The 23,503-nt window shown below is 40.7% G+C and overlaps 1 protein-coding gene across 11 annotated transcripts in view; it reads right to left on the bottom strand.

The window, feature by feature from the left end:
- LOC128742585 (uncharacterized) overlaps window positions 1–23,503 on the bottom strand; it is a 235,669-nt gene that overhangs the window by 127,754 nt on the left and 84,412 nt on the right. For all 11 annotated transcript variants that reach the window (XM_053838988.1, XM_053838990.1, XM_053838989.1 and 8 more), the window contains exons 3-4: window positions 5,860–6,073; window positions 5,648–5,749 (exon numbers count right to left, since the gene is read on the bottom strand). In XM_053838988.1, coding sequence (XP_053694963.1) covers window positions 5,648–5,749; window positions 5,860–6,073 — 316 coding nt within the window. The remainder of the gene's footprint in view (window positions 1–5,647; window positions 5,750–5,859; window positions 6,074–23,503) is intronic.

The raw sequence follows: 23,503 nt of genomic DNA, 5'->3' as shown, positions 1-23,503 counted from the left end.
AATTTCCTTATAACTCGAGAGCTAATCCAGCAAATGGAACCAAATTTGGCATGTAGGTGTTTTTGGAGGCAAAAATTTTTTCTATGATGAATAAGAACCTCTCCCCACTTTAGGAGGGGGGGCTCCTATACAAATGAAATACAAATTTCCTCATAACTCGAGAACTAATCAAGCAAATAGAACCAAATTTGGCATGTGGGTGTTTTCGGTGACAAGAATTTATTCTATGGTAAATTGAGACCCCTCCCTCTTTATAAGGGGAATTGTAACTCCTCTCCCCTTTAAGAGGGGGGGCTTCCATACAAATTTCCTCATAACTCGAGAACTAATCAAGCAAATGGAACCAAATTTGGCATGTGAAGGTTTTCGAGGGCAGGAAAATTTTCTACGGTGAATTAGGACCCCTCCCCACTCTAAGAGGGGGGGCTCCTGTACAAATGAAATACAAATTTCCTCCTAACTCGAGAACTAATCAAGCAAATAGAACAACATTTGGCATGTGGGTGTTTTTTTTGGTGACAAGAATTTATTCTATGGTGAATTGAGACCCCTCCCCTCTTTATAAGAGGAATTATAACTCCTCTCCCCTTTAAGAGGGGGGGCTTCCATACAAATTTCCCCATAACTCGAGAACTAATCAAGCAAATAGAACCAAATTTGGCATGTGGGTGTTTTCGGTGACAAGAATTTATTCTATGGTAAATTGAGACCCCTCCCTCTTTATAAGGGGAATTGTAACTCCTCTCCCCTTTAAGAGGGGGGGCTTCCATACAAATTTCCTCATAACTCGAGAACTAATCCAGCAAATGGAACCAAATTTGGCATGTAGGTGTTTTTGGAGGCAAGAATTTTTTCTATGATGAATAAGAACCTCTCCCCACTTTAGGAGGGGGGGCTCCTATACAAAAGAAATACAAATGTCCTCATAACTCGAGAACTAATCAAGCAAATGGAACCAAATTTGGCATGTGAAGGTTTTCGAGAGCAAGAAAATTTTCTTTGGTGAATTAGGACCCCTCCCCACTTTAAGAGGAGGGGCTCCTGTACAAATGAAATACAAATTTCCTCATAACTCGAGAACTAATCAAGCAAATGGAACCATATTTGGCATGTGGGTGTTTTTGGAGGCAACCATTTTTCCCATTATGAATTAGGACTTCTTACCTTTTTAGGAGGGGGGGGGGCTCCCATTCAAACGAAATACAAATTTGCTCATAACTTTAGAACTAATCAAGCAAATGGAACCAAATTTGGCATGTGAGAGTTTTAGATGGCAGAATTTTTTTTCTGTGGTGTATTACGACCCCTTTCCCTTTTAAGAGGGTGGGCTCCCATACAAATGAAATACAAATTTCCTTATAATTTGAGTACTAATCAAGCAAATGGAACCAAATTTAGCATGTAGGAGATTTTTGAGTCTTGAATTTATTTTATGATAGTTAGAGACCTCTCACCCCTGTGGTTGGGGGATATGGACTCTCATACAAATAAAACAGAAATTTTTGCGAAACTCAAAAACTAATCCAACTCGAGAAATTCGAGACTCTTCCATAAAACATTAATCAATAACAAGACCACAAAAACTATCTATAGTAACACTAGATCATTCAGGACGAGCCGGTCGCAAGTGTTGCCGGTGACCCGCCGTCGGAAGCGCCGCCCACTGGGGTGCTTGCAAAACTCGAGATAGTGACAAAGATCATCCGAGATTCATGATTTATGTACAACACAGGTTAATTTGTGGCAATACGAAGTTTGTCGGGTCAGCTAGTGTATTCATAAAGCACACGCGTTACCTTTGGCGTTTAGTTTTGCTCAGCGCCCATTCTTGGGTCGCAGAACTTCCAACGTATAACAGAAGTGATTATCGGAATTTACGATCGATTTCGTACCTAGACCCACACCTATTTTTTGCACCGCAAAGTGGCTTGTCCGATTCCTGTATTCTGTTGCGAACGTATTGATGGAGCCATGATTACATGGATGGTCGCGGAATTCGAAAAGCATGTTCGATCGATGTTGATTAACCATATCGAATCGGTGGTTGGCATGATTCTCGTTATTGTAGGTAACAATAAACTTGAATATTATTTTGTCATTGTGTTTAAGAGTACGTTTGATTTCTTCCATCAAGCCAATTTGTTGTTTATGTGAATAGAAGGGCTTGTGCTACCTGACCGCTATCACCGACTATTGAGTTAAATGTGGAAATGATTAGAAAATACAACTCAACTTTGACGGTTGCTAGCCGGATATTGAGTGCGGATGGGGGGCGGGACTAATGTTGGACACAATGAAGCAGTTAAAACACTATTTCTTCTCAGGATGTTTTGCGATTTCATTGTAGAAACGTTGAAATAATTTGCCTTTGCCTTTGCTTCACAAGTCGAAATTAACATTGGAATTCAGAATAATATAAATGGTAGAACTAAACTAACGATTCAAAAGTTTTGTACTCATATTTTTTCAACAACACATTTTCACCACACAATACTTGTTCATTTATTGATTCATTCTACGGACAAACATCTTTCTGCTTAATCCATTTTCACTTTTGTATACCAGAAGGACCAACTCGCGAACTAGGCCAGATTGGGAGGTGTGATTTTATGCAGTTTTAGTTGGTTTAATGGTACACTCAAAATAATGTTCACGTCGAAAATACGGGAAAAGTTATGTGATTATTTTCCATCCAACTTTTCCCATACTATCTACGTGAATTCCACGTAGTTTGCATTAGTATGCGTGCATTTACGTGGAATTCTGGTAGATGTTATTGTATTTTCCAATAATGTTCAACTGAAAGTCATGTAACTCCCGGAAGAGAAATTTACTTGATTTTTCACGTGAAAAGGATGTGTGGATTATTTTGCGTGCATGATTTTGCGTAATCATTGAACCGTAAAGGGCTGGATACTGCAAGAGCTACACAATATCGGCGAATTATGGGATTTTAGTAGAAAAGTTAGTTTCGACTTCGGTTATCGCACAATGAAATACGAACCTAGTAAGTCCTGCTTCAACGACTATTCTCTTATCTGATTTTGCTCGCTTTTCCTATTACATCTTGTCCTCTGACACCTTCTTCTACCATTCCCGTCGTTCCTTAGAACGACTACTGTTATATTTTTTTTATTTACTATTTGATGTGGCTTTCAACCGTTGGTTGGTTCGCCCCAAACTACTACTGTTATATAAATTATTCGAATAATGCCTGACTTAATTCAAAATCAAGGTAAAAACACAAAGTTACATTTCTTTGGTTTCGAAAATCTTGGCGAAACCTTCAAAGGCGCCACGTTTGCTTCCTTGACTATTGCACATCACCTAAAAACTTAAATTGAACTTCAGGATGAAATTATATTCCGAAAACATAAGCTAAAACCAGTTTATAATACCAAGAGCTTATGCATTTAGCAATGAAATGGCAAAATTATACCATTTATACCAGGGGGTGGTGTCAAGCGCAAATGTCGTACCTGGCATCGAAATCATCATCCCCATAAAAAATTCCTCCTATTTAGTATTTGCAGTAGTATTTCAAAAACAACAATCCCAGTTCTTCCAATGTTCGTTCTTCATAAAAACACAAATACTCAATAGTCAAAAGTATTCAGTCTATTCGTAATAAACTAACTAAACTTGTTTTGTTTAAAGGTCATTGATAATTGTCGTAATGAATTTTTGTTGTAATTAAGGCCATTACAAATATTTTAAAAAGTTTTTGTCCCTCCGGTGTTGGCCACTGAAGGGGGGGGCGAAAAAAAAACAAAGAGAAATTTTTAATCGAGCAAAAAAATATATGGATTTTAAGCATTTTTATTTTAAGTGTTAACGTGAAAACCAAATCTATTTTTGCTTTTAATAAAATCGTTGTTATTTTTCATGCAAAAATCTGCGAAAAAAAGACAAAAAACGAAAGAAATTTTTTTTGGCCGATTTTCGGAAATTCCGCTGTTTGAATTTCCGTTTCTATTTCATGCTAGAAGCGTTAACTCAACTCGTACACTCGTTTTTCAAGTTTTTCAGGCTGTAGAGCCCAAAGACAATTGATTTTATAAAAAATTTAACTCATATCCTACAAATTATTTTTTGCCCCCCGATTTTTCAAGCCAATTTCCAAAACAAAAACTTTTGAAATGATTTGCAATGGCCTAATTAAAATGAGCTTAAAGTTTCACAATCGATTTAGTTTTATATGTAAGTCAAATTTTTTCTTCGCTGTTATTTCAATTTCTTACCAATTAAAAAAACGCCTTAATTGAAAGTAAAAAATTTATAAAAATATTGCAAAAATTTCTTGGTCACTCTAATTTGGAAAAAATGGTAACCCTAAGAGCCAAAATTTTGGTGCATGTTAGTAACGCATCGAATATATGGAGTTTGACAAGCACACCATAACCCTGATTTATACACACAATTAAATTGCATTCTTAGTTTTGTTATGCTTTATAAAACAAAACACTTGAAGATAAGATATGATCAATTCTCAAAATTCACTGAGTTCACTGAGAGAACCGAGATCGGATTATGCGATTTTTTTTGACTAGAAAATTAAATAATTGATTTTTATTCGCAAGCAAGCCACTTTTATGAAGACAACCAGAGCATTTGATTACTTTTATTATACCGATGCGAAGGTATCAATTCACTATCAATCTGCTACAGTTACGCAGCAACATAAACCGGATAGCAAATCCATGTTACCTACAGCAAACATTGCTTCTCAATTAACCTGGCACTGAAATACCCTGTTCAATGTGCCCCCCTGCGCTCCCTGGTAAGGTGTTGCCTTCGAGAAACAGCGTATTAATTTATAATCACATTAGAACAGTTATTCCCTCAGAACATACTGAACAGGGCTGCCTCAAAGTTGGCGGCGTTTGGCAAACCGCCACTCGTATAGTGATAATGGTTTTTTCCTCCGATGCAGTAATTCACAGAGTTTTCCGAACACGTGCATAAAACTCGCCAAGACGGCCGATTCGCTCACTCATTGTTGCTAGATACTAATTTACCTATTTTCTTCGCTCCATTGACTTTTGGTTTGATCCGGGTACTGTTCTTGCGAACTTTGCTAGTGCCAAGTAAGATCACGACAGGCTTGCCCTATGAGTTTTGTGCAGCATCAAGGCGGCAATTTTGATACCTTTTTTTATGGGAAAACAACACTCTAGCCGCAGCGACCTTTTGCACTAATGAGGAAGAAAAAATATGGTAATGCTACTTGTTTTGCAGCCTCGGGCTTCAACGATTGTTAATAGTCGGCTCCAACTGGAACGAAGAGATAGAGATCCTAACGGGACTTGAGCTGGCAGGATCGTTAAGGGAACGGCCGCCGTTCGTTAAAGTGCTAAGAGTTATGTTATTATAATTTATTTAGCTATTTTACTCTGGTGAAAAACTGCGGATTGTTTTCAAACAAATTAAATTGACGAACGACGTAAAATTGTTCAGCTGTGCACCTTCGTGGTGTACTTTATATTTTTCTCAGCAGTTTCCCGGAAAAAAACGTTGAAGAATCAGATAATGACGATGATGACGGCGAACGTAAACATAAGATAAATCGGAGAAAGGCCCAGCTCGCCAGAAATAGCGAAAAAAGTGCTTTTTCGCACATTCACTCACGCTATTAGATGATGCTTACCTGGAACTTGACAATTGCAACCTCCAAAGCCATCATTACAATGGCATTGGCCTTCTAGGCACGCTCCGTTTGAGCAGGCCGTGCCATCTTTATCACAATCATCTGGAAGAGACGACGAGGAAGCAGAGAAAAAAATTAGAGTTATGCAAATGAGGAAATGATTAGGCTGATTGCTGGTTGAAATTTAGCAGTAGGCCATGCCCGTAACTTACTTGTACATTTTAACTTATTTCTAAGCTCATCGGAGCCCATATAGCAATCCGATGTGCCATCACACAGTTTGGATAGCTCGTACAGCTGCAGGTAGTCTGTGGACTCGTTGACTTGGCAGCCGAAGTAGCCATCTTCGAGGTTCAGAAAAAACACTTCGTGCTTTAGTCCGAAGATGCCGACGTTTTTTCGGGACGCCGAGTACTGTGCACTCGCCTAAAAGAAAAAAAAGAAAACATAAAACCGGTATTAGATTTGTGATATAACGAATCAATCAATCAATTCAAGACGGTAAAATATGAGTTGAGAATAAGTGAAAAACTGTTAACAAACCGAATGAAAATTATTTTTTTATGAACCGGCGTAAAAAATGAATTCTTGCTCGATTTATTTCCACTTTAGAGGGACTTGAGACTGTAACTTCTAACTCAGTATTATTTCCCGTATTTGAACAAATGGTGTTGCGGACTACCTTTGTCGGAGTACAAACGGAAAGTGGAAACTGGTGTAGGCGTACGAACGATGAGCTGCAAGCACTGTTTACAGAGATTTCCATCATGCACCAGGCAAAAATCGGGAGGTTACGGTAGGCTGGCCACGTCGCAAGGATGCCGGACGATTGTATAATGAAATCTGTTTTCTTCAAAAAACCCTAACGCAATAGATGACTTGAATAGCTGAAGCCGACTTGAGAGTGTCGAGACGCTCAACGCACTTTCATTAGATTTTGGGCAATGGTAGGACTGACTTGTTTAGACACCCAATCACTTACTTCACTTTACTTTAGTGGCTACAGTCTGTTAGCAATCCTACGTTGAACGAATTACGGTCTTTCGGTACAAGTAATTCGGTCCTATACTGCCGGTCTCCAATTCCTGAGAAACACCAGCTGAACGTGCATCGTCCTCGAGAATGCGTTCTGATTTTTTTACATTTTCGTTTAGATCATGTTTCCCTTACCGTTTGGAGCAGCGAATGACTGAAAAATAGTCAATTGGTTGGCCGTCACTACACTAACGAATAGCAACCGCGCTATCCTATGATTCAATACAACAACAAAACAACCACTACATGTGCATGGCTGAAGTCGGTCGGACATCGTCCGACACAAACGGACATTTTGCTTGCGCCGGACCGACGCTGAGCGACAAACTTTTATAGTAGGTAGTCAATTGAGGCACAAACGAAAAAATATGTCACCTTAGGCTCTTAGTCAGTCTTCAGTTTACACTATGAACGCAATATGCACGCAAAGCGGGAGAACGACTGTTGGCTTCTCTTGAGAGGCCACATGGATTGTAGGCGGCAGTCTTCGCAACCCTACTAGCACAGTTGTTATAAACTAGTTGTGGTAACCGATTAATGACTGATTTCAGTAATAAATAGGTTACAACAACCAGAAGTTACAAAAGTGTGCTATTTGGGAAGCGGTAGATTGACTGCATTCAAAAGTCAGTCAAATGATAGTTTTAGAAGCGCAAGTTGAAAGCAAAAAGCGCACGTATTTACGCAGTCAACCTGCGAATTATTTTCCAGCCCAGGCCTAGCCCACCGCAGTCTGTCACATTGTACTACCTCCACAATATCGGCATACAGTTGGATTTCGATTTTGGCATGCCTCGATTTTGGCAACAAAAGTATTCGTTTTTGGCAACACAAGATATTTTACTTCCAAAAATATGCTTAAATATCAATCAGTTTCTGCACACATGCTTTAAATGACGAAGAAATGATGCCTTCAGTATATTCGTGAAAAAAAGTTAAGTGGTTTCGAACAATAATATTTTAATTGCCGTAGGACTACGTCTTACCACAGGGTGTCAATAACTTATTTGCATCGGACGGCTAGCTCTTAGCGGACTTTTTAAACATAAAATGGTTGCAATCGTTGATTAATGGTATTTAGACAATTTCTAAAGCATTTACATTAAATTTTTTCTTATCGAACAAGGGTCTCGATTTTGGCACGGTTTCGATTTTGACAACATAGGCGACACGCATTTGTTGCCAAATTCGAAATCCTACTGTATTTATTTATTTAATACAGCTCGTGGTTTATGTGTCTGTGCCACATTCCATTTTATGTGTTGCCGTCAAATATTGATTACTGAATTTTACGCTTGTGTTGCATTTCTTCGTTTTACTTCACGGCTTACATCGTTGTGACAAGTGACGAGCGTATCAAGGTATTTGAATTCCTCCACACTACTTCATATTGCTTCGTATTCAGCTCCACCTCGGCACCAACACCATTTGTATTCTCACCACGGTGTTTAAAATACCGTTGTTTTAAAAACTAGGCCATTTAAATGGTAAATGCCAGTTGGTTTGTATTGCTATCCTACACCTCAGAGCCAATTTTTGAAAATATTGTTCGACGATTGGAAAAGGGTCAGGTTTGGTCATATCTGGACATGTTTGGGGGACTCCGGGAACTCCCAAGAAATGACCAGTTCCGAACATGAACAAAAAATCGTCATACGACACCTTAAATCCCACTAAAACTTTTAAAATAGATCCATGTAAGCCAAACTGAGTACCTAGAACCACAATGGCCAATTTCGGGCACGGTTTTATGTTCGATAATAATACCACAATTGTGTTATTGATTTGCCTAGGGGTTCCCGGAGTCCTCCAAACATGTCCAGATATGACCAAACCTGACCCAGGATAGCAGATTTGGCTTCCATTGATCTAGTTTTTGAATTCTATTATGATTTAAGGTGTCGCACGATAAGTTTTTGTCCTTGAACGAAACTAGCCACTTGTCTGGGAAGTCCCGGAATTTGTATAGATAGAGCCAACGTGGTACCAGGTAGTTAATCTGACTTCGATTGATCTAGATTTCTAGAATTCTGGCGTAATTTGAGGTGTAGCATGATAATGTAGTTTTTGTTCATGTTCGATATTGGCCATTTCCCACAGCAATAACTTAATCTGGAATGTTACCGGTTAGTCCCAATATAGCGTAAAACTCCTAAAATGGTCGCCATGGGCCATATGCTGCATAAAATATCAATCCCGGCTGTGATTTACGTTCATCTTGGAAGCGTTATTGAAGATTTTTATTTACTAAATGAATCACCGTGCGATTATAATTGAGGGGTTTCTTGATATTTTTAAAAATATCAAGAAAACCCTCCCCAGCATTTTCATATGTATATTAAGGTTACAAATGAGAATTACGTGCCGATATGTATCCAACAAAATCGTATTCGATGCGCAAAACAGCTTATACATACCATTTTGGAGGCGATATACGTGCTGAGAAATAATTTTAAACGATATACTTATATAGGCATTTCTATACGATAAGATCCGATTAAGCGCGACCATCTTCATACAGCTATACGACTATATGCTGAAAATCGTATGTTTGTCAGCTACTATCATCTAACAGCTAAACGATGGAATGTTAACTTGTGCGCACTTTATTAGGCTTACGATTCCGAATTTGTTAAGAGATATTTACGATAATTTTCGTACATTGATATACGAGTTGGTGCTGGCTGGGCCAATTATGATTTTTATTTACTTTGTATGAGCAATGTGTCCTTTAAAACTTCAAAAGGGGCGGAACCCAAAAAATCGTCGAAAGACTTTTTTAAAAATTGGCTCAGAGGTGTAGGATGGCAATACAAACCGTTTTGTTACCGTTTAAATGACACATTTTATTTTTAATAATTGTATTTTGGACATCGTGCCTACGTTTTCTGTTAGCAACGATTCATTTCGGCGGTATTAATGGTAAGTTCCAATCTCGCTACTTTCGCTAAGTTTCGCAATTCATGACAATGCAAAAGGGGTTTGTGAGTCACTTCCTGTACAGCTGCTTTACGTGAGTTTTGGTCACTGTGATCTGTTTGTCATTCCGGTTCGGAGTCTTTGGATCTACGGTACCATATTTTATGCCGCTCGACTCTGCTTCGTAGTCCTTCCGCTTGGTAGTCCGGTGCTTCTTCACCGTTTTGATTGCGTGGAATACGCTTGCATGTCACTTGATGGAGCGAAGTAGTGTAATATTCCAAAGTAATGGGTTGAGTGTTGCTTTTTATAGAACAAGGGGTAAAAGTTATCATGAAATTCTACATTGACAATGTTTTGAAGATGTTTAGTTCGCTACGTTTCGAAATTGTTTCGTCGTCGTCAGCAGCCTAGAGCCGGAGTGGCTCGTGCTGTGCTCAGAAGTCGCAAATCACTTTCGACCTGGTCGAGTCATTTTGCACGTTGAGCCGCCTTGTTCTTGGTGCTGGTAGGGTTGTTGAAGAGAACTATTTTCATCGCCCTATCGTCCGGCAAACTTATGACGTGTTCGGCCCACCGTAGCATACCAACTTTTGCCAGATGGACAATAGGAATCTCTCCGTGCAGTGCATGTAGCTCGTGATTCATACGCCTCCGCCACTCTTGGCTTTCAGTGTGTACTCCGCCTAACATCGCCGACAATACCTTTCGTTCGAACACGGCAAGGGCGCATATGTCCTCCGACGGCTTCAACTTCATAAAGGACTACTGGTCTAATAATGGTTTTGTACATCGTCAGCTTCGTTACAAAAACTATTTTCATGCCAACGTAAGAACCATCTCTTCAAGATAACCAGTTGGACATCACCTCGTTGATGGGAAACATATTTCCCGAAACCGGTCGGTTTAAAAGGTAAACTATCCGTTTTGTAAGAACTAATAGTGCTGTGTCCCGTTCATTAAATATTGAGTCAGCTTTGTTGTCAGCGGTCACCGGTGATCCCAAATACACGAACTTATCTACCACTTCTAGTCCGTCGCCGTCAACGGTTAACGTGCGTGGGAGGCGCGCATTTGTTTGCTTTGGGCCTCTTCCTTTCATGTATTTGGGCTTCGACGCCTTTATCCTCCCGGACTCCAATTTGTCTGGCGTAGATTGCCTCCGCCGTCGCAAAGTTTTTGGGTATGATATCAAAGTCATCTGCAAAGCCTTGGAGTTGGTGAAAATCGTGCTTCTCGTTTCGATACTCGCTTGCCTGATCACCCCCTCAAGAGTGATATTGAACAGCATACAGTATAAGCCGACACCTTGTTTCAACTCTCGCCGCTTTTCGAAGGGATGTGATGCACACAAAACACTCTATCTAATGTAGCGCTGATCAGTCGCGTCAGTGTTCGTGCATTATCTACCATAGCTGGTCTTGATCGACTGTATCGTATGCTGCTTGGAAATCAATATATATGTGATGTGTGGGCACATTGTACTCTTGACATTTCTGCAAGATCTGCCGGATGCTAAAAAATGTGGTCCGTAGTTGCGTAGTTCGGAATTTTATGGCAATAGTAAATTTTGTTTGCAACAGGATTCTGCTTCATTCTGTCAGTCAAAGGCTACTCAGGACCTCAGGTGTGGTTTCAGTCACTCCAGCTAGCCCCTGTCACGAATCTCCCAGGTTTCATATCCTCTAAAGAATGGTTGGCCTTGGCAGCATCACCGAAACTTAACCCATTGGGTTACTTTGCATGGGGTTATATGCTTGTTAAGAAATTAATGAATTGGTATTGCTTTAAAGCGCGATTGGAAGAGATACAAATGTTTGGAGCCCAGTATTAATAGCCAAAAATAAACGATTTGAGCTCTGACAACAGACTAGTTGTAAATTGTAAGTAGGGGAATGCCCCCGGTTATGAAACAGGTTTTGTTTTTTGGTCATAGCTTTTGAACGGATTATTTAATTCCAAATCTTTTTAAAGCATTTGAAAGATTGGAGACTTACGTATGTTTTTGAAAAATACAGCATATATTTTTTGCTTGATACAAAAAAGTTATAGCGAAATTGGGAGACATAGAATTCTTTGACAGGATTGTCCCCGGTTGTGAAACACTTCGAAAAATCCATAAAAGAAAATAAAAATAAAGCAGAAAATAAAGAAATATGAAATGAAAATAAAATATTACATTCATTTATTAACGGAAAACACCTTAAATGCAAAGTAATTTATCAGTTTCTTAATTTAGTCATCTAAATCTAAATTGTGATCAATGTATGTAAAAACAGGAAGTTCGAGATCTCAAATATGTGGATTTGGCTCTCATGTGCCTGAAAAGTGTGTTGAAAATGTTTGTGATTATTAAAGTATTGAATAATCGTTTTTCTGAATTTCTCATAACCGGAGAAATTCAATGTTTCACAACCGGGGCGAACGACGAGTTTGTAAAAATTTATGTAATATTTTTTGAGTAACTTATTTCACTTAAAATTTGTCTGTATAATGAAATAGAGGTCCAAAACTAACGTTATATGCATTTTACTGCCTTTTTCTATTTTATTTGATAAACAAAAAAATCAATCCCAAAATATTCTAAAAAACTTTTTCGGGCATGTTTTTCGAACACATTTCCTACAAAACATTCTACAAGCTGTATTTTGATTGTTGTTTGCTCTAAAGGTAGAGTACAATGAGACGAGCCGTTGGTAGTAATTTGGTAGCGCTAGTTTATAACCACGTCAAAAACGATGGGTGTTTCACAACCGGAGCCGTTTCACAACAGGGGACAATCCCCTATGTAAACTTTAGATAAAGGTACAATTCGTTTTTACTCGTGAGCATGTTTCATGGCTGTCGTACATTGTTTTACTGATGCAAAACCTGAATCAAACTGTAAATGTGACTAATTTATTTCGAATGCTGTCTGCACTCACATGTTTTTTAATGGCTCGTACCGTGTTCGTAAGATAATAAGGAGATCCAGCGGCGCCTTCAAGCGAAGCTGACAAGGTACAAAACCCTTATTAGACCGGTAGTTCTTTATAGACTTGAAGCTGTGACGCTGTTCACGGAGAACATACGCGCCCTTGTCGTGTTCGAATGGAAAGTGCTACGGACGGTATTTAGCGGCATACAGACTGAAAATGGAGAGTAGCGAAGGCACTGCTTGGAAAGATTCCCATCTTACATCTGGCGAAAGTTGGTAGGATGTGATCGAAGTAGATCGAAACCGACTACTTAGTGACTTCTGTGATGCCTGGAAAATTGGCGACGAGCGGCCCAAGTGCGAGATAAACGGAGCCGATTGTTTGAAACACCTCTATGCTATGCTGATGATGACGACAGTGTTCGAGATAAAATATCTTTAGAATATTTCTCATGTGTTATCACCTAGATGCAGATGTTAAGAAACGGAAAGTACTGGAAGTCCTACACCGAAAGAGATTCAATCTCTAAAATAAGCAAAATGACTCATGATTTCAGATTCTAGCCCACGTTTTATGAAAATGCTTATTCACCGTGTAATCATGATATCACGAACTTTTTGCAAAAATTTTTAGTTGCTAGGACATTCATGTCATCAATTATATGATCTGAAAAACTATCAATTTTTAAGTTGAAGACTATGAAGTGAAGTGAAGTTTAACTTCGGTTGTAAATCTGGTCCCACAAAATTTTTAAATTATAGCGTAGGAGTATGAACTACTCCCAAACACTCATTAGCAATTTGGAATGCACTGCAATCTGCGACTACTTTTTTGTTGATAGCTCTTTTTTACTGGACAGTCCTAATTGTCGTTTTCCTCTCTTCACTATTTTATTTCCCACTAAAACGCAAAAAAAGAAACTTTCTCTGTATTCTTCAATAAAAATACATATGAAAGTCTCCTCTAACATAAGTTAGTCTATAACTTTCTAATGACTTTGAGTCTTATCTAACTGTCCTTTTAACGACATATATGTTCTGCAATTATGACAGAATGGACCGCTTATAAGAAAAATATACCGTTTTTTTCTGACCAGAAACTTGGTACAATCATTCGATAGCCTGGACTGTTTTACGTCCACTCGTGTGCGCGCTTCGGAAAACTTCCCGCAGGCTCTCCAGAAGAGACTCCGGAGACCTGCGGAGAGGTGGTCGCAAACCCTGCGGAGGTGCGTTTACATTTCTGTTGCATCAAGAACAGTGTTAACATGTGTTAATATGTTTTACCTGTCGGCTTACGGGTTCAATCGAGCATTTTACGCAGACAGCGTGTGTGATACGTGGAGTGTGGTCGGGGAAAAAATTACATTTTTATAACATATCACGGCGCTTTTATTGACAAGCTTCGCCGTTCGTACTACTGTCCAATCAACGCACGTCGGTAGCAACAGTCCGCGAATTCCAACGATTATCGAAGCTTTGCTGTAGTAAACCTGCCGCCTATTGAAAGAGTAACCGAGCAATCATAGCAATTTCAATTCACAGTTCTATTTCATTGCCAAGGTCAAGTCGGTTGGCGGTTCTCGTCCACTGCCCTGCTCAGGAATGTCGTTTGGTGATACACACACATAGTAAAGTGCATGCTGCAAAACGATCATACTAGTAATGTTTCATATTATTTTCTAGCTTTGCTATTTATGGAAACCGATCGTCTCCTTTTGTCGATATTGCCAACTAAAGTCAGGGGGAAAGAAATAAGATGGTGAAAATTACGAGCCATAAGAGATTTTTATTAACACGGACAGAACGGAGCGGACTTTCAGGTGGGAATTGTTGTTGGTCAATCGGCGCGAAAGATTCGACGCCTATTGTGAGGCGTGCACTGCAACAATTATATCACTGAGATATTGTTATTGCGAGCTTATAAATGTTTATTATTCTCGTGTTGTATTCATCAGGGCCGTGTGAGCAGGACTGCTTAATACAGCCGATTATGGCGAATATTAGCGCCGCATTTAGGCGAAATGGTTGAGTTGAGAAGTAATAAAAGCGAATAAAAGGTGATGGTTTATTAGACACCAGGCGAAACCAGCGAGCAGTCGCCTGATAATGCTCAAGAAAACTAAAATTAAATCTGGCGTGTCTGTGGAAATTATGACTGTTTCTTTGATTGCAATCTGAGGTATTTTTGAGCAACACAATCTCTTACTTTCACATTGAAGTTTGGTATGAGCTTAGAAATCGCAGAGAATCCAGAATGTTTTTTATCACCATGAATTTTAAATGTAATGTTCTTTCACTTTATGTTTGCTCGGTTTCATAATAGAAAGTTTATATGACGGACAGAGTGCCGATCTATGAGCATCAATCTCATTCGAATAGAATTCATCACACAAAGGCCATTCGCAGTCACGGTCGAACTTACACCTGTCCCAACAAACCCCTCTTGCTTGGAACTAATTAAAAACCAAACAAAGATTGTTTGAAAGTTTCCCTGCTCTCTTTATTGAGCTTCACTGGTATTTAAGTTTTTTTTTCGTGCCAATAAACGTGGCTGAATAACGTAGTTCGCATCGAAATAATTATGCATGCAAGAAGTCCAAGTACATCCTCCCACTTGCAAATTGCATTGCAATCTGTAGTACAATAATTATTCAGTAGGTTGCCAACCACATTTTGCGCTTGAACAACTGTGCGTATAAAAAATAATATGCAAACGAAGAAAAACTCACATCCGGATGGGTGGCAGCCAGCGAAGCAAATGAATGCTCTTATTCTCACAGCAGAGCGACTGAAAAACAGTTTTCCAATTTCGCGCTTCTACCTCGTTCGATCCGATTTGCATCCGCTCAGCAGCAGCAGCAGCAGGTCGCGGGCTGAACAAACACCCAATTTGTGGAATATCTATCCGTTTTCCCGGTGGCACCGGCAGTCTGACAATTGTGCCTCTAACTAGGTGTGAAGTGCCATCTCCCACGATTGACACTATAATAGCGCTGCGGCTGGAACTGTCAATAATGATCTGGTTTTTCAATCCGGTTCAGCGCTTGCTGTGTCGATCTTGAGCTTGAACTACATATCAAGTTGTACCGTGTTTACTTAGGGTAAACCTATGGCTGTCAGCTGAAGAAAATAGACATGGCTTTTAGGAGTTGAAAGATGGGACGTGTGAAATGGGGTTATTACGGAAACTTGTGAACACTCGGGGAATCCATTAAGATTTTCAATGGAAGTTACTGAAAAATTAAATGAGGGAAACTCTGGGAAGGCTCTCCTTTATTATGAGACTGTGACTGTGTGTTATGAGAATTTGAAAGAAGTAATGGTCCCAAAATATATTGCATATTGTAGGTACTTAATTTACAATTGAAATCGATTCTTTTCTGTACGTGTACTGGGCTGTACTGTACGTTAGCAGAAATTTGTTTAATTTAGTTTCATTTGAATTGAAACGGTTGAAAGGTTTAGTTTTGGAATAAACGAACAAAGGGAAATTTTACTTCATTTCTTTCGATCATGTTTGGTTTTGCTGCTAATCAAGTTTCCTCATAGACCAGGAATTGTGATTGGTAATTATACAGCGATTCCGCAAAAAAAAAAAGATTTATCTAAATTTGAAGATGCTCTGATTTTCTGGCAAAGGGTGAACATGTGCATTCCATAACCTCTGTTCATTAACTCCTATTCCTACCTCCACGAGGTGCCAGCTGGGGTACGCAGCTTCGGTTGTCGTATGCTAACAGGAAAGGGGGCACAGTGGCTCCCACCCACATTAAGATGGCAGCCCCATCAGCGGGGTTGGGACCTTAGGTTAACAGCCTACTGTACCGGAACACAAAAAAGTTACCGAAAATGAAAGAAGAAACCTCTCTGGATTATTGGCAACGACCTTTAGCATGAAAACACGGACACGAATCGGAACATGGAATATACTGACCCTTGGCCAGCAGGGCAAGCTGGCTCAACTTGCAAGGGAAGCTAGTCGCCTGAAGCTTGAAATCCTGGGACTGAGCGAGGTCCGCTGGCCAGGTACTGGCGAACACAGGACATCATCCGGGTCTTGCTCTACTCTAGCATACGAGGTGAAAATGCTACTCGAGAAAGAGGAGTTGGATTCCTACTGAGTCCAGGGGCACATGCAGCCCTGATGAAGTGGGAACCGATAAATGAGCGAATAATCGTTGCCAGATTCAGAACCGGGTTAGGAACCTTACAGCAATCCAGTGCTATGCGCCAACAGATGCTGCCGACCTGCAGGAGAAAGAGAGGTTTTACAGCCAGCTGAACAGCGTGGTTAAGAAAATCCCGAAGGGGGATATCCAAATCCACATGGGCGACTTCAATGCGAAGATTGGCTCAAACAACGCGGACCTTGAACGCGTCATGGGACGCCATGGCTTAGGAGAGATGAGCGAAAACGGGGAGCTGTTTACAGAATTCTGTGGTAATAACGACATGGTCATTGGTGAATCGCTCTTCCCCCATAGACTAGTACATAAAGTTACGTGGGTTTCCTGCGACGGCCGAACAGAAACCCAAATCGACCACATCTGCATCAGCCGGAAATGGCGAAGGAGTGAAGGTACGCAACAAACGCAGCGCTGATATTGCATCCGACCATCATCTTGTTATCGCTGAGATACGTCTGCGCGTCGCACGTGTCCAACGACGGGAGGAGAAAGTTGGGTGCCGCTACGACGTCCGCCGATTGGAGAATCCTGAGGTGAAAAGGACTGTTATCGAACAACTTGAATCTCGAGCCTCGGAGTAGCCACCTGCTGGAACCGTCGAAGAGCAATGGACCGGCATCAAGAATCATCACGACCAGTGATGAAACCCTCAGCAAAGCGCGCAGTGGGCGGAGGGAGTGGATTTCGGATGAAACATGGAGGAAGATCGACGAGCGGAGAGAGGCGAAAGCCGGCATTGAGCGAGCGCGAACCAGATCGACTAAGACAGCTGCCTGTCAACGATACGCCGAGCTGGAGAGGGCTGTTAAACGTGCTTGTAAGCGGTACAAGAGAGCCTGGACTAACTCCCTAGCCTAACAGGGAGAAACCGCCGCTGCCAATGGTGATATCCGTTTGTTGTACGATATTTCTCGCCGCCTTAGTGGTGCCAGGATGAATGCAAAGATGCCGCTAAAGGACAGAGCTGGTCAGCTATTGACTGACCGTACAGAACAGCTTAAGCGATGAACTGAACATTTTGAACAACTCTTCCGAGTTTCAAATGTCAGAGATCAACGAAACCAGCAGCGTATGACGCCTACAGTTCGTCGAATCAATCGCGTGAACTCGGAGGCGCCATCGCTGGATGAAATTGTAGCAGCCATCAACAGTATGAAATCCAATAGAGCGCCAGGGATAGATCGTATTTCAGCCGAAATGCTCAAAGCTGACCCATCTTTGTCAGCCCAGATGATGCATCAGATTTTCAGCAATATATGGGAAACCGCAACTTTTCCAGTGGACTGGATGCAGGGCATATTGGTCAAAGTCCCTAAGAAAGGAGACCTAACTGAATGCGGTAGCTGGCGTGGCATCACGTTGCTCTGTATTACTCTCAAAGTACTCTGTAAGGTAGTCCTCAACCGGATCCAGGAGAAGATCGACGCTACTCTCCGGCGGCAGCAAGCTGGATTCCGTGCTGATCGATCATGTGTAGACCATATCACAACACTCCGCATTATATTGGAGCAGATCAACGAATTCCAGGACTCTCTTCTGCTGGTGTTCGTTGGCTTCGAAAAGGCGTTCGACCGACTCAATCACGAAAACATCTGGGGCGCACTTAGGCGTAGAGGAGTTCCAGATAAGCTAGTCCATCTCATCGAGGCTCAGTACGAGGCGTTCTCGTGCAAGGTTTTGCACGACGGCGTCTTGTCCGACCCCATAAGGGTTACTGCTGGCGTGAGACAGGGCTACATTTTATCACCGCTTCTGTTTCTCATCGTTATGGATGAGATATTAGTTGGAGCAATTGACAGTAGACCAAATCGAGGATTGCCTTGGAATCCTCTAACGATGGAGCAGCTAAATGACCTCGACCTAGCCGACGACATTGTCTTGCTCGCACAACGCCGAAACGATATGGAGAGCAAGTTAGATGACCTCTCCGAGAGCTCCCAGGCAGCAGGTCTTACAGTCAATGTAGTGAAAGCTAAGTCTATGGTAGTGAACACTGACAATTCCACCAACTTCACAGTAGCGGGACAAGTTGAGCAGGTAGACCCCTTTCAATATCTTGGTGGCCAAACAACGCCCGATGGTGGTACCAAGACTGATATAGTCACACGGATCAGGAAGGCCAGGGGTGCCTTTGCAGGTCTGTGAAACATTTGGCGCTCATACCAGATCACTCTACGTACGAAAATCCGAATTTTTAATTCAAACGTTAAATCCGTACTGCAGTATGCCTGCGAAACGTGGTGCGTCTCAGCGGAGACAACGCATAAAGTGCAGGTATTCATTAACCGGTGCCTGCGATACTTCATTCGTGCCTGGTGGCATGATAACTGGATGTCCAATGAGTAACTCCATCGTCGGTGTCATCAACGGCCGATAGCCACAGAAATTCGTGAACGTAGGTGGAAGTGGATCGGACACACCTTGAGGAAAGGAGCGAACGAGGTTTGCAGAGAAACACTCGACTGGAATCCACAAGGACAGCGTAGAAGAGGCAGACCCAGAGGATCATGGCGACGAAGCTTAGCCATCGACATCCGGGCTGTAGACGAGAACCTGTCCTGGCGACAGGTAAAAGCCATGGCGGGTAACCGTCAGCAGTGGAGATCTCTGATTTCATCCCTTTGTTCTGCCGGACCGGCGGACATGGACACATAAGTAAGTAAGTAAGTGTTAGGCCCCTTGGCGAACGAGGGGTTCACTATTTCGAGGTATCAAAAGTGTAATTCTTATTTTTTAACCATTTTCAACCATTTAAGCGCAAAAATTCCAATATTTGAAGACCTCGTGTCAGTAGTGGCCCCGTTCCAGCGAGAATTACTCATTCACGGTCTTTGTGGAGGATCTGTTAATACAACTGAACCGACTTGATTAATGCTTGTAATTCTTGATTTGTAGGTGGCATTGAAAACAGTGATCGCAAGACAGCTTTTCTGGTCGCATTGTGATAATCTCCGCTCCGATGCCATCTTTCCCACCCGATTTCAGCGGTTCTTCAGCCTCTTTATCTTCGCCTATCGTTGAAGCTGTTCCCTATTTGTCGCAACGTCATTATTGCTTTCTCCGCCGCCCTGGTTCTCCGCTTAGGCGTCATTCAAGTGTTCATCAAAGCATTGCTTTCACCTTTCTGTTACCTCACAATCGGTCGTTAAAACACTGCCATACTTATTACGCACATTTCGGTCGGTAGAACAAAGCCTTTGCGAGATGCGTTCAGTTTCTGGTAGAACTTTCGCGTTTTGCTGCGCTTCCAGCTCATTCGCTGCTGACGTGTAGCACTGCGCATCTTTGCTGCCCACGTAACGTTCTCCTCATCCATTCGTTCCGCTAATTCCATGTCATGTCCCCGATGATCTTTGCTTTCCATGGGGCTTCGAGAAAAGCTTCGTCCAGTGCGTCCTCTTCTGGCAGCGCAGCTTCGAGTGAGTGCGTGTTGTTTACGGTGACTTCTGGCTGTTTCAATTACGCAAGATTTAACTGGCGTTGGTACCGATTTTTGTTTGAGAGAAGAGGTTTTGGGTGTATTTTAACCATCGCTAGGTAGTGGTCCGAGTCCAAGTTAGCGCTTTGATAGGATCTGACGTCAATGGTGTCTGCGTAGTGCTCACGATCGATCAAAACGATGTCGATCTATGTCTCTGTCTTAGTAACTTCCAGGTGTACTTGTCTAGCAATCTATGTTGGAAGAAAGTACTATGCATGGCCATGTTCTTAGAGACGATAAACTCGATAAGTCTTACACCAAATTCATTGGTTAACCGATTTCAGCCAAAGTTGTTCGTATCCCAGTTGGTACCACAAGGAGGTAAGGTTAGGAGTTGCTGACTAAGAGGCTGTGATTTATTGTAGATAAAGTAAACCTTATGTCTACGGGTACGCATAGCACCGACGGTATCCTTTATTCAGCCATTCATACGCTGAAACTAATCTATGTGCGCCTAAGCTTCACGAACACTCTCTCTTATTCCAAAAAATTTGTATTACAAAAAACTCAAACCCTGGTTGAAATCCCAGCATCACAGTGGTAAATTAATATATGCATGTTATATAGCGATAACTGGAATAAATTATACCATTGTTTACTGTATCTAGATTGCAACCCAGACAAATATTGGAAACAACGTAGTTGCATCTCACAAAATAACTAAGCGTTAGTGCTACATTTAGCCGTTCTGGTTAAACATTCCGGTTATCTCTGTTGTAGTGAAGCCGGGCTGTCAAAATAAAAAAAAAAATTCGCCAAAATTATAGAAATTCAGGTTGGATACCTCCGCGATTCGCGTTTTTATTTGGGAGGAGGGGGGCTTAAACTACTTTGTCCTTTGAATTGAACTTTTGTAGTATTTGCCAAAAACATTCCACCAAAAAGACTGGCATTTCTTCCTCGCTTCCAGACAAATGACAAGTAACGGAAGCCATATCGCTCAAATCCCGACATAAATTCAAGCTGTGTGTACATGTATTGGTGGGAAAAGATGCATTCGTGTTTACAGCTAAACTGTTGGGATAATCAATCGACTTTATGATTTGATTATATTGTCCTGCGTTCGATTGACTGGTTTTAATTATTAAGTTTTAATTTTAATGGATAAAATATATTCTAGTCATTTTGTTTACCCTACTATCACAGTTGTCATAAATTTATTATGGCAGTTTATTATTTGACTAATTATGGTTATAAATAAGTCGCCGTAACTAGAAGTGCCAAAATTATGTAGCTTGGGTTAGTAATATTAGTAAGTAAATTGTAGATATTCCATTTTTCAAGCTTAACAATATGTATTGTGTTCTTCTTGGAAAATTTGAGTTCAGAATGCTTTACAATTCTAATGATGTTGGTTTAACGAGTCATAAACATCCTTTGTTTTATGTGACCTTCATTAAAATCAGGGGCAAATGTTTGTTTGCATTGTTTCACTAACGAGATGATTCATTAGCAATTTTTAAGCATCGACGTAATCTAATGCTAAATTTATCTCAATTTAGCACTGCATAGTGTTCCAGAATGGACACTTCAACGGAAACTTAATTTTAGCCTTACAATGTCAGAGAAACCAAAAAATAGTTTTGTGATGATTGAGAAAATTAATGGCCATAGAAACCTTTAATTAGTTCAAAAGAACAGCATTTTGTACTGCAATATTCTTTCTCGGTCACAATAGCCTTACAGTTTCAAAAAAAAAAAAAAAATAAATAAATAAATAAACTGCCATCTAAATTAACATTGTGGACCGCTGTGCACTGGTAGAATTTGCAGATCTTTATTTCCAAATAAATTAGCAGAAACAGCATGGAACTGGTAAACAACACATTGTCGAAAGATGTTCGTGTCTGAAATCGTCGGCATTCAGATAGCTTTGCGAATTTTAATCACTGCTTAGTAGGTACATGATTAATTTGCCAGTATAGTGTGTAATCTTTTGGGTGGAATCCATCACGATCTCCCAGAAGGGAAGTGGCAGTGAAGATTGCTTTTACATCAGCGTTGTTTGCCAATTCATACTACCTGACCGGGAGGTTTTCGAACCGTTGATTGAAAAGAAACCATTTTGCTAATTTATCGCTGTGATGGGCGGTGAAGTTTTCTCGGAAAAAAATCGGTTGTGATGGGTTTTCAAATTTCGAAGAAACGTCTTTGATTGTTTTTCCCTCGGGAACATTATTTAAAATCAAGTTTTGAAAATTTGGCAACATCACTTAACCATTACTCGCGCATGACGTTGATAATTTGTTTTTATCGGTAAATATAACATGTTCAAAAAGACACAGGCAACCGGTTTACGTAGTGGGGTGAAGGTTAAACATATTATCTAAACCTTATTCGTCATAGGCTAAAATTGTCTTTTCTAACTTTTTACTGCCTTTTTACAGCTGCCTGAGCGTAATTCCTGAACCCATCCGCACCCATTGCAAGAATGACCCTTTAGTCAGCGATGATGCCACTTTGTGCATATCATTATCGTTCAATCATCGGCGATGCCTAATCTTCGAGCCAGAAATAATTTTGCGCAAACTATGCTGAGTCAGATGCAAATTCCGGTAATGACCTCAGGTCGTCAAGTGGATGAACATTCTTTACTGATCTCATCCCGTAGTCACGAGAGACTCTTCGAGAGGATCTGAAAATGAGGTAGCAATTTTAACAGTCTTCCTGTCCAGGCAAAGAATATTTATTATCTTTGAAGCTTAATAATGTTCCCTCTACTAAAGCGGAATATTTCAGCCCGTCATGCCACATGTGTGGCGTTAAAAGTTACTGCTAAAAGGAACGAGCGCCTCGCGTGATCCGGAACTGGTCGAGGTTCAAAAATGCAGCCGGCGACTATATTTCTACCTTCAAACCTTCATGCGGTCTTTATCACACTTTGCCGCTTGCTGTTAGATTTGGCTGTTCGAATGCCCATACAATTATTCAATTATTCAGATCCAAAACGGAAAGGCGAGGGGTGATCGGCACACCGTGTGATTAATAGTTGTTTAATACAATTCAATTGTCAATCGACGCTAACGAGTAGTCGCGTGTGTGTGTCGAATGTAAGCAGATAGCCCCCTCGGTACTTTACAGACAGTTGGGATAATAATTATTCCATAAAAATTTTCGAAAACTGAAAATGATGTAATAAAAAAGATTTTTCCAACATAGTAAATAAAATACCTGCCATGTGATAAATTAAAAGGCACCGAAACTCAAAGAATGTTTCCTTTCAACTACCAGCAAATATTTTCCTCGCCATATTGAGCCAGTAGGTACATCTTACTTTGTGGTAAACTCATTATCGAGTTTCATCCGCTTATCAC

The sequence above is a fragment of the Sabethes cyaneus genome, chromosome 3 (assembly GCF_943734655.1).
Source record: "Sabethes cyaneus chromosome 3, idSabCyanKW18_F2, whole genome shotgun sequence".
NCBI lineage: Eukaryota > Metazoa > Arthropoda > Insecta > Diptera > Culicidae > Sabethes > Sabethes cyaneus.
This window is presented reverse-complemented; position numbering and strand designations above follow the sequence as displayed.